The 12271-nt window shown below is 35.6% G+C and overlaps 1 protein-coding gene across 3 annotated transcripts; it reads right to left on the minus strand.

The window, feature by feature from the left end:
- Nucleotides 1–2148: 2148 nt before the first annotated feature.
- LOC104598981 (KTI12-like, chromatin associated protein) lies at nucleotides 2149–11724 on the minus strand. Of its 3 annotated transcripts, XM_088900182.1 has the most exons (4): nucleotides 11373–11683; nucleotides 10798–10851; nucleotides 3877–4225; nucleotides 2149–3556 (listed from the first exon to the last, which is right to left on the minus strand). In XM_088900182.1, the coding sequence occupies exon 4, from the start codon at nucleotides 3403–3405 to the stop codon at nucleotides 2497–2499; it is 909 nt and encodes a 302-aa protein (XP_088756308.1). In that variant the 5' UTR covers nucleotides 3406–3556; nucleotides 3877–4225; nucleotides 10798–10851; nucleotides 11373–11683; the 3' UTR covers nucleotides 2149–2496. The 3 variants fall into 3 exon arrangements, with proteins under 3 accessions (XP_088756308.1, XP_010259638.1, XP_010259630.1); XM_010261336.3 differs by lacking the exons at nucleotides 3877–4225; nucleotides 11373–11683 and adding an exon at nucleotides 11691–11724; XM_010261328.3 differs by lacking the exon at nucleotides 3877–4225 and having other exon boundaries at nucleotides 11373–11704.
- Nucleotides 11725–12271: the final 547 nt, after the last annotated feature.

The raw sequence follows: 12271 nt of genomic DNA on the forward strand, positions 1-12271 counted from the left end.
TTTCATCTTTCCCCCTTTGAATGGTTAAATAATCTCCGACCACTTGATTATTATTCATAAAATCTAAGTACCCACTTGATATGCATATAGTTACAGACCTAAGTAACAAACTAGGAAGTTACAAAAGAAATAAATAAATAAAAATAAAAATAAAACCTGGGAAGGAGGTGACCTGTGGGGTCTGTCACCATGCAACTAAACTCATTTTACTCTCTAAAATGTGTCAAATATGACTGCTGGTTCTTCGCCTTTCTATACTGATAGCTTGCGATGCATCACATGGAAAGACAAAAGACATCTCAGTCCAAAACAGTGATATTGAACTTTTTTTGCCGGATTTAAATCCTGATAGTAGATTATGGTGTTAGATATTCTCTCACAAGAGAAGGCGCTGTAGCATTACATAGGGCAGTATATAGGGGAAAATACCATGGTTTTTAAAACCGATTCAGAGACCGAACCAGTCAGGGGTTCGGTTACCGGGTCGAACGGTCGGCCTATTCTGACAAAAATAAATAAAAATAAATGGTCAAAACCATTTGAACAGTTAATCGCCTGGGTTAACGGTTTGCTGACCAAAATCAATGGTTTTGAGAAAATCGAAATCGATCACTTGACCGGTTCTTGGTTTTTCCGGTCCGGTTTTGAAAACCATGGAAAACACAATGGTTACCGGAAAGAACATCAGTCATTAAAATTTCCCTTGTGTATTTTCCAAAAAAACACTGTTTGGCTTCTTTGGTCATGACCATTGGATTTTTTGCTTGAGTTGCCAAACTTTGCTGAGAAATCTCTAACCTGGGGCTCTTTGGAGAAATTAGGATTAAAAAGTTCTTTTGAGAAGATGTCGGAAAAGGGTATTTTAGGATTTTTCAAAAAATATATTAGTCACGTGATGTCACATGTGAATAGACCTATTCATGGGCCAAGTAGCCCAACAGACCGACCCAGCCCAGTCTGCACTCCGGTCGGGCTTGGACATGTAGTTAGGCCCACAGGCCTAACCTCGGGCCCAAAACACCAAACCCGATTGTATTTTGGGCTGGGCTCAGAATTTGTCAAAAAAGCCCAGCCCAACTAATTTATATAATATTTATTATAATATATATATTAATAATTTAATATGTACATTTTGTATTTTTTTCTTTATAATTTCTCTCTCTATTCAACCGCTTCAACGGTAGCAGTGGCATGAGCTTTAGACTTTGGGCTCGGGCCTAGACCTGGGCTTTGAACTTTTTATGAGGGCCAGGCTTAGGCTCGAGCCTTAAAAAAATCTATTAATGAAGAGTGAAAGCCTGACCCGGCCCGGCCCATGAATAGGTCTACATGTGAATGGAGTATAATAAAAAATTAGCGATACGGAAAATTTTAGATGATTATCAGAAAACTTAAAGATATTTTAAGACAATATGTAAATAGTAAGAACCTAGAAGTGTCCCAGCCCCGAACTGATTATTAATGATGATAAAATCATGAACCTAAAAGTGTCCTGAATAATAATCGGGATAATCAAGTCTAACCCAATTATACTAACAGCTATACTTGTTTAAATAAAAAACTTAAAACATTTTTTTTGCTAAGTAAATAAAAGCTTAAAACTTGAATTTTGATAATATAGATAATGGACTTAATAAACATCAAACTAAAATGGTAAATTATTTATATGTTAATAAATTAAACGTTTTAAACTAATATTATCTTATTATTTCAAAAAACAACTTAGGTACAAGCTGCAACTTCTCTACAGTAGAGAAGATTGCGGTGCTTGTTATTTTTTAAGTCCCAGATAATAATTGGATCCAGCTTCGGTCCAGTTAGCCTCAAGCATTTTTTATGAATTTTGGAAATCTGAGGAAAGAAATTAAATCCACCTTTTTTTTCCCTTTTAACCACTAATTAAATGCATCCAATAAAGTTTATTATTTTCTAATATTTTTAGTAATTTGTGCTAATATCTATATATTTGATTAATTCGATCATTTGGGCGGTCCAGGTCTGAACCTTGGATCAATAATAGAAAATCATCACATAGGGTCTTGTTTTTTATGAATTAAAACAAAGCAAACCACTAACCAAAAGGGAAATTACAAATAACAGGTTCCAGCCACTGAAGGGGCAATCCAACCAGGTAGAGAACCGTAGAACTATGACAAAAAGATTTGGCCGTCATGGCCACTGTATAAGCACAAAAAGTAAAGGTTCGGTTCTTATACAAAAACTTAAGAAAAGTCAAAGTGGATATCATAATAAAACCAATTAAGCTAAATTTTGTCCAATCTTTAAAAGGGAGAAAAGCTAACAATCAGAAGTACATTTGATTCTTTGATGAAAAATGGTAGTAAATAATCTTAATGTCACATACAGGCCCCCAAATGAGCAGAAGTAGTTCAATATCCTTGATGTTTTGTGCGAAAAAAAAAGCCCCTCCTCGGTTGGGAAAACAGGAAAACAACTAAAGAACTGTGGTGGCTCTTTTGCTGTTACATTCAGTGTCTAAACTGTTCCTAGTTCTCTGTTCAAGTAATCCACGAACATTCTTTTTGCACTATCAGTGTCTGATGGTGGTGGAGGCCCACTCAAGCTTGATTGCCCTGTCAATTTTATGAATGTACGTCTCAGGCTCCGGAGCTCAGGCAGCCCAACTGCTCTCTGAATGCTAATTGTTGGTAAGTTCTGGCCAAGAGAAATCCCACTTATAGGTCCTCCGAGTGCCTGAGATTGTGCTTCCACAATGGCGTTGATCACCTCCTGTGTTGCACGGTCCATCTCATAAAGTGTATTTGCTTCTGATAAACGTGCATTTTGAGTGGCGATGGTAGGCTGGAGGATTTTAACATCTCGCGACTTTGAGTCAACCTTTTTAGTCAAGTATGAAACAGTATCCACGACAGCAGCAGAAGATTGCTCTATTCTATCTTTAGATGGCCACAACACAAAAAGGGGGGAATCCCATCGATTACGCCTTTCTGGCTTCTCAAACCTTCTTACTAAATCTTCGAATATATTATCGTCATAAGTGGCTTCTCCCTTTTCTCCACGCTCCTTGTTCCATTCTCTGCAACTACTGATTTCTGTATCACAATATAACACACAATATCTTATGCCAGCAGCTCGAGCTAGACACCATAACTCATATCTATAACCCTTGATGCTGTTCAAAGAGTCTACAATAACAATACTGTCCTTTGACAAGGATCTGTCAACTTCAGACCTGAGGACCCCCCTTAAATTCTTCTCTGCAGTCATATTTGCATAGCATTGGTTTCGATCAAGATGAAAAAGGGATTCATCAATAATCTTCACTGTTGGTTTGGATTCTAGGGCATTAAGCGATCCGGCTAGGCAGTGAGCAGCTGTTGATTTTCCACTACATGGTTGCCCACATATCACAACCAATGCCATTTGAAAGAAATTGACTTTCGTAGTCCGGGGCTTCAATAATTACTCTGGTGCCAATGATACAGCTTTTATATGAAGAAAAAAAAGGGCTTGCTCCTGTTCGCTATTTACTTATTAGCCTTGCAAGCCAAGTCTCACTGAAAGCTGTTTACACCTGTGCAAATTAAAAATACACAGAAGCTTCATTTTGTTAGCAACAACGCACACACACACAAAGGTCAACAATATCAAAACAAAACCTAGGGACGAACAACTTTTATACATTAAGAAGCCTCTCTCTCTTTATTTTTTTTTGGTGGACATTTAGTGTTTCAAAACATTAGGTTATTACACATTTACACAGTTGACCACTGGATGATCCTATTTTGTGTCTCTTTTACAAATAAAAAAAAATTATTAAATGGAAACAAAAGAGGAGATATACAACCAAAAGTGTGTTGAGAAGACACCCAGAAACAATTCAGTTATAAATACCTTGAAATACAAAATTTGGAATTTCAGTAGATTCCTAAAATCTATCTCCAAAATCTGATATGCTAGTCTGAGCAAAATCCGGTTAGACAGAAACCCAATCCATAATCATCTTGCCAATGTCAGGCACTGTTCTTTCAATATTTCCTGATTTTATCTTCAACCACTCTCCCATTCCTCTCCTTCCATAAACCCCAATAAACAGCTAAAGGGACACAACTCCAGCAAAGCTCTTTTGCTTCCTTGAAAATTGAAATTTCTGCCACTTGGAGAAAATCTCTCCTGGAGAGCTGAGTCGAAAGCACTGCATCCCGTACAATGATGAAACAACTCTCCAAATGAAGTCTTCCACCTTACAAGAGATAAACAAATGATGCACACTTTGCTCCTCTTTAGGGCACAGATCTTAAAAAGTTAGAGCCATGTTATTAATTCTTTTAGTATAGTTATCAACAGACTGTCAAAAACTCAAAACTAGAGTTTCAGCAAGAAACACAACTACAACTGGCCTATCAAACTTGTCCACCTTGTAATTACAAGATGCATATAATTCTTGCAACCTTGGAGGGACAGAGACTTTGACCCAGTGTTTTAAAGCGCAAGGCGCAAAAAAGGCGCAGGGGTCAATTTACACCTAAGGAGCAAGGTGCAAAAAAAAAAAACTAAACATGATATTAATAAAAAAATAAACTTTAATTTTAAAATAAATGTTTTAAAAAAACTTATTATCTAATATTAAAATACATAAATATAACATGTAAAGCATATTCAAATGAGAATTTAAAAATAAAATCAAATATATAAAACATTTTCAAGCATATAAAACCTACAATCTCTTTTTTTCTCAACTGCATTACTTCAATTAGCTAATGTGATATTCCTAATTCTACGAGCCGCCTTTGTACCACGCCCCTCGAGGCAAGCCCAAACAAGTCCACGTTAGGTCTTAAATTCTTAGTTCTCACACAAAAAAATAACGATTTTATAGTTTTAATTGCTTTTTAAGAAAACATTTTATTAGGATGAATGAATGAACAACATTACCAAATAGGGGGTTCTCGAAGCTTTGGTGAGTAAGCGAACCCAGCCAATAGACACAAAAGCAAAAAAGCGTCAATGTTTCAAAAGGCGCGCACCGGGGCTGAGGCACAAGGTGCACCAGGCATGCGCCTTTTGAAAGGGCTGCACCTAGGACCTGAGCAAGGCGCCTACCCTGAAATGCGCCTCACCTGTGCACCTAGGCGCACCTGAGGCGTGCCTTTTAAATCACAGCTTTGACCTGATTCCACCTTGAGGGAATCATGGTGTCTTTCTATGGGATTGTAGGTCTGTTCATTAGCTCCTAAATGTTGTCTACAATTTCAGAGTGTAATGAAGGCAGTGATTATGATTGATTCAAAAGAGAAGGAACTATGCTTTTTTTTTTCTGGGGATTTCCTGGAAATAATCATCTTATCTTCCTTCAATTCCTTACAAGAGATATCCAGTTGATCAGAACAGAAGTAATGCAAATCAACTGACATAGTACATATACAAGCATTCCCCAAATAAATGTTTTAGATTGCAGGTAGAAGTATAGAACAGCATGCTAGGTTGAAGCCCATTGCATGGTAGGTTAAACTTGCAATAACTGAATATTAACCAAAACCTAACCAAGGATCCCTTTCCCCAAAACAAACCATAGACACAGTACATGAAAAAAAATTAAAAAAAAAAAAAAAGCTAATATGACACCCCACCCCATCCCTAGGATGGGTAAAGAGTAGGTTCACTTGATTAACATGATCATAATCAACCAAGATGCAAGAATGCCATCAAAATCCAGAAAAGCATTACTATGCATAGATGTGTACAACCTACAGTAAGCCAACTTTTACATGCAATTACAAGAAAGAAATAGATAAAATACAGAAATAAAAACAAAGTAATGTATACATATATGCTCCAGTATGGCAGAACATGACAACAAATTTATCATTTTCTTTTTTTTTTTTGTTCTTCTATTGATAACAGAGAAAACCATATCAGAAATCCTCATTTTAGATTTTGAAAATAAACTCTCTCCCTCAGACTTTTGATATTAGGTCTCTCATTTATTTTTAGCTTTACAGGTGTTTTTCTATCAATAGCTGAATGAGATTCATTAAATAAAAATCAAGAAATTACAAAGTGAGGAGGGGAGATAAACTCTCTTAGCTCCCCCCAAGAGGTGAAACAGAAATTACAATATAGCCCAGAAAAAGTTGCTTCTTTCCACCCCATGCTTGGCCAAAACATCAGCCAAACAATTAGCATCTCTCTTAGTCCAATTCAGCTGAATTTCCATGCCTTTGAGTCAGGAACCTGAGGCCATGTTTTGTTCAATTCTCATTCTTACCCAAGATGAAATTCTAAGATGAAAAAAAATGAGTAAAAATGGGAAGAATGAGAAAATATTGCTACGAACCAAACGCTTTTTTCCCAAAAAATGATTTTTTTACAGCAAGAATGAGAGTAAATTTGTAACCTGTTTGGTAACAAATTTCATTCTCATTCATTTTTTCATTAATCAAAATAATAATATAAGGGTGTCAATGGACCGAATTTGGATTGGACCCCATCCAATCCAAAATCAATTTAGACGGATTGGATGGACCAACAAAACATATTGGATCAGATCAATCTGCTCCAAAATATTTATCAAATTGGATTGGACCATCCAGTCCATCTGTAATAAAAATTTATATTGGATTGGGTTGGATAAAGCCAACATCTGGTCCATTGATATAAGGTAAGAATATAGGTGCTGGTGGACTGAGTTTGGGTTGAAACCAATCTAAATCAAAATGAATTTGAACAGATTAGATGGTCTAGAACCAGAATGGTCTATTTCCTTGTCTTCTCTCCAATGAACATATATGCTTTTTGACAACTTAAACTTAAGTCTAATTAATTATTTATTTATTTTATCCATCAAAAACTTAATATTAATTATTTTTTCCTGGTTTATTCAACTACTAACTTTGTAATTATTTTTTTCCTGGTTTATTCAACTACTAACTTTGTAATTATTTTTTCCTGGTTTATTTAATCCATCATGACAGGGTTTGTCATGATGTCAAAAGTCAATTTGGGGCCTTTTAGGTGGAGGTACCACTTGACTTGGCTAGGCCTTAAAGATGGATTGTACTAACTAGATTAGAGAGAACTTACAACTGTCTTACTCATGTTATTAAAACTTTGTTCAACCATGCATTCTAAGCAGGTTTATTACACGAGATGAATTGGAAACAGCTATGAAGGATACGGAATGGGTGATGAAGCCAGCATTAGGGAAATAGTTTCAGAGGTGGATACAGATAATGTAAGTTTTCTCTAAATTGAAACCTGAAAGTGTCATGCTACAGAATTAAAAATGGCATTGATGCCCGTTAAACCTACAGGATGGGAGAATCAACTATGAGGAGCTTTGTATAATGATGAGGAGTGGAATGCAGCAGCATGCCAAGCTATTCTAATTCCAGTGACAGCCAGCTTTTTTTTTTATTTGTGCCAAATACATTGGTCAAGCTATTCTATCAGACCTGTTTGTTATTTGTAACTTTTCTGTATCTTGGGCATTATCATACTGTAATAGCTCAAATAACAGGGGATTAATGCCTTTGTTACTCTGGTGGATGGTGTTCCTTATAGTGAAAACTCTGGAAAAGCCTTATACTTACTCTAAGAAAGCAGGTATTCATCCATTTAAATTGTTCACCTAACATGATACTAAACTTTTTGAAGCATGATATGTTGACACCAACAGAGGTAGTGCAAAAGTTAATACACCACTATGTATCCCAATTAGTATTTGAAGCACATGGTTGTAGTCGATCTAAAAACCATGTGCTTATTCTCTGCCATTCGTTCTAGTGATATAAGAAAAGTATTTTACCCAAAAATTTGAATTCTACATTTTTTTGTATTTTTCATTTTTTATTACATGCATCCTTATTCTGGGTAAATTTTCAATATTATGAAGTTTTATATGTACACTTTAGTTGATGAAGTACATACTCTGAAACTACAAGTCATTGTCAGGTTGGAGCATTTGCAGCCCCAAATAAAACCCATTGGGAACCAGGCCTTCCAAAGACAAGGACCGACAGCAAATAAAGCACTAGGCTTGTAGCCCAGTGATTTATCCCTTAAATTACAAATATAAAACTCAGGTTGAAAACTTTAGGATGCAATTTTATAATAAAAACTCTCATATGTTAAACTTAGGCAATTTCCAGAAATTTGGATAGTGGAGTAAAAACCATCCAGTTTTCAGAGAACTGCCTGGTGAATAATAGTTTAAACAACATTTTAAAAAATTAAGATTTGGGCATTGTAACCCAGAAATGTTACTATGTCACCATTAAAACAGTTTGGCCATGTCATCCAATCTGAGTCCAACAACATTGCGACCTAGAAGTGTTGCATCAGTAAGTGTGGTCTCTCTCACTCTCTCTGTTCCTTGAATCCAAAATCAATTTTTTGGCTATAAAAATTACCCTTGACATAATGTTATCTAATTAAGTTTCAAAGTGAAAATGGCTGTTTGTAAATTCATCCTGAGGGACCTGTAAAGCTGAGGACAGCTATAAAACTACCTCCTGGAAAGGATCCTAATGAATGGCTGGTTGTGATATCTATGACCATTTCTACAAAGAGCAAATGACTTCAAAAGGGCAACAGGGATTTAATAAATTGTGTAAGGAGTTAGTTTTCAATAGATTGTGAGCTTATTTCAGGTAAAGGTTGTTAAAGTAATAAATTAGTCTGTCATTGGATAGTGGCTTGGTAGCAGATGGAGGGAGTGTGAGGGCCATGGGAATTGATTTATCATACTATGGTTATTGACATTAGGACATTCAGAGGTTGTGGGCTCTTTTGGCATGGACATTTGGAAGAGCATTGCAAATCTTCTTTTTGATTTCTCTAATTTGTGGTTTTGAGACGGTTGGAGACTTGGAGGGGATAGACAAATTTCAAGAGGAAGATAGCATAGCATGGGATTTCCCTTTATATACCATTATCCTTTTATCTAATGGATGGCTTCTTAGAAAGGGGTGCTATTAGAGTGGAAAAATGCATTCTAATTGAGGCTTGGGTAATCTCTCTAGGTCGCTTGACAGGGTTTTTGTTTCACCATCTTGGCTTTCAATATCTAGACATGCCTCTACTTCACCATCTGGATGATAATTCCTAGCCAGATTCCGATAAGCTTAACACCAAAAAGCAAATTACCAACAAGATGAAATGAGAAAAATGTAAAATAGTAAGTAACTAATTCATGAATACAAAAAGAAAGAAAAAAAAACAAACAGAAGAGATTCAAATCAGTTGATATTGAACCAAGTATGCTCAAATACCAAAAACAAAAAACATTTTGTATTTAATTATTAATCATCAGAAAGAGCACTTTCATTTCTTTAAGGAGCTCTTTTGTTACAATAACTAAATTAATCATCTTGCTTCCCACCTTTTAACCATCAGAATTTTGTTTCAAATTTTACTCCTCCCAAAAGGACCCAAACATACAAAACAAACTAAAATCATAAATAAAACTAAACCAACATTTGCACTCACTCCATTTGTACTCAATTGAAGTGCTTTAAATCAGTGCAAGTCTGGAGGTGTGTCACCTCTTTTAGTCCAGTTTTAGTTATTTGACAGTAGTATCTTTTGCTTCACCAGAGTACTTATTACCTACCCATGTCTCCTTCTAATTATGTCTTATTTCCGATGTTGAGATGATGAAATGCAGACATATAAATCTGTACCAGAGAGGCAAAAGGAATATAATATTTATATATAGTCTTAAACATTGAAATTTCTGGTTCTCGGATTTCATTTTCTCTCCTTTTCATTTATCTTCTAATTACACTGCACGTTTAAAGATGGATTAAGTGGCTAACACAAGGGCTAACATCTCCATATATAACAATCAAATTTCTATATAGAATGAATGAAAATGAATGATGGTTACATGGTTCCTGGCCTTGGAATCATTGAATCCAAACCATTCAATTGGTATCAATAGGAAGATCATATATGGTCCAATTGTTATGGCTTTGCTTATAGAATTTGGTCCATTTAATGGAAGTTTGGAATGAAGACAAAATCAACTACAGTGATCTGCAGCCCCCCAAATAGTCCCTTTTTTTCATTTTTCTTTGAAGCATGGGATCTAACAGAGGTTTTCTATGGAGATCATGTCCAGAAGAAGTGATGGGATCGAGGATCAATTATGTAAGTTTCTGTTGACAGGAAAAGAAACTGACCGAGACATGGGATAAATTGTGGCTTGAGATTATGTAGTTTATGGATGGACTCTACCTTCATATTTGGCTCTCCCTCAATTTCAATTTTCAAAGCCTTCCCTCTGATAGCCTTACCATCTCTGCCAATATGACCCAAAAGTCCACACAACCTCCACGATTCCATCTTCATGAATGTCTCAGTATCACTCACCAAATTTTGTCACCTTCATTCAGCAAGATTTGATACTAAAGCAACTGAAGACCCAAAAGTCCACACAGCCATGGATTTGATACTGTTATTTTTCTTTATCAGAATCATAGTTTTTTTTTTTTTTTTTGAAATGGCATTAAACATATAATCATTGCAAATGACACTAAAGCAACTAAAGACCAACCAAAAGTCAGTTTGTAGAGAAGTAATATTTAATTTGATAAAGTTATCTTTGTTACCAATAATCGTTTTAAGTTTTTACTCTTTCCTTGATCAGTAAATAAAAAACAAACTGAACTATAATGATAATGATAAAGATGACATATAAAAATGATAATCATGAAGGAGAAAGATGCAAAAGAAAGTAGGTAGTGTATGGGAAAAAGATAATAGAGAAGAAAACTAGCAATATAATTTTGTACGCCATGTGTTTGAGCTTACCTGACTTACGAGTGCAACTGATGCTGTTGAAGCTCCAGCAGGTGAGCCCTTGTTCTAACATGATTTCAGCACCAAAATCAATAAGTTTAGCTTGACATTAATAAATACATAGTTACCAAACTAGATTTGATGAGGATTGATTTTGGACAATTTTTTGCAGAATGTAAATAATAGAATAAAAACAATAAAATTTTCCTGATCAACAAATAAAAACAATAAAATAAAAAACAGATCAATAATAGCCATGTGACCAGATAAGGAAATCAAAATGACTACTTGCTCAAGTTCTTCGTAATGTTTGCTATCAACTCAAAAACCAAACAGTAGAACATGGATATCCCATAAGAAAATCAAAAGGGGCTTGCTTAATCAATTCCCCTTTTGACCAGATAGGAAAAAACTTCAGAATGATCTAATAAAGAAAAAAAAATGAAGAGACAAAGATTGATCAAATATATTCTTCTGCTTGCTCTTAATGGTTACAGGGCCGAGATTGGTGGTCGACCTAGGAAAAGAGGAAAAAGCAGAGCAAAAAATAGATAAGAAGAAGAAGAAGAAGGTGGTATCCAACTTACCTTCACCGTTAGCTTCGTGCTATGTGCACAGACAGAAGAAGAAGACCAGGAAGAAAAAGGAGAGAAATCGATCTTGATAAGCTAGAGATTGAGATCGATCTTAGCAGATCGATTTTACCTTGTACAGATAGAGAGGGGGGACGATGGTTCAGTGGAGGACTCGAGAGTTTAAAACACTTCGAACCAAAAAAAAGGGCCGATAAAATGTGGACGAATATTTTTCGTGCCGCAAAATATGTTATGATTTTTGCCCGAGACCCAAGTTTCATTCTCCAAAGAATGAATCCTAAGACAAGAAATGCTTATCCAAACACTCACATTTCATTCATTCTTGCTCATTCTCTTTAGTCCATTGGCAGCGAATCAAATATGGTCTTAGATGTCAAATATTCATACTATTACTATTAGGCATAGCTTTTAAAATCGGACCGGATCGGACAGGACAGTCGGACTGAAAGGTCAAGTGATCAGTTCCGTTATTTTTCAAAACTGGGATTTCTAAAAAAATCATTAGTTTTGATCAACAAACCACTGACCCAGGCGATTAACTGTTTTTTATTTTTATAATTTTTTTTTGTTAGAACGGCTCTAGGTCGGATTTAAAAACCATGCTATTAGGTAATTTATGCTGATTTGAAATTATTTGTTGAATGGTGTCCCTATCAAGTTTCCATGCCAAGTGGTACCATGACCATGTAGACCTAAACTTGGAAAGTACTCCCTCTCTTAGAAGCTTAGAAAACAGCCATTACTACTCAAGTCCCCTCCCCTGTCTGAAGGGTTTCAAGGATCTATTGATTCTACCTTCTTCATTGGTCAATGGCAATGACATATTGATTCTAGCTACCTTCTTGATTGGTCAAGGATAAGGTCCGTTACCTTCTCAAATTGACATTGGA

The sequence above is a fragment of the Nelumbo nucifera genome, chromosome 3, assembly GCF_055504915.1.
Source record: "Nelumbo nucifera cultivar China Antique chromosome 3, China Antique-T2T, whole genome shotgun sequence".
In the NCBI taxonomy this organism is placed as follows: Eukaryota; Viridiplantae; Streptophyta; class Magnoliopsida; order Proteales; family Nelumbonaceae; genus Nelumbo; species Nelumbo nucifera.

Excerpts from the sequence above, each read along its gene's own strand:
- LOC104598981 (XM_010261336.3), bottom strand. The coding sequence starts at position 3,405 with ATGGCATTGGTTGTGATATGTGGGCAACCATGTAGTGGAAAATCAACA.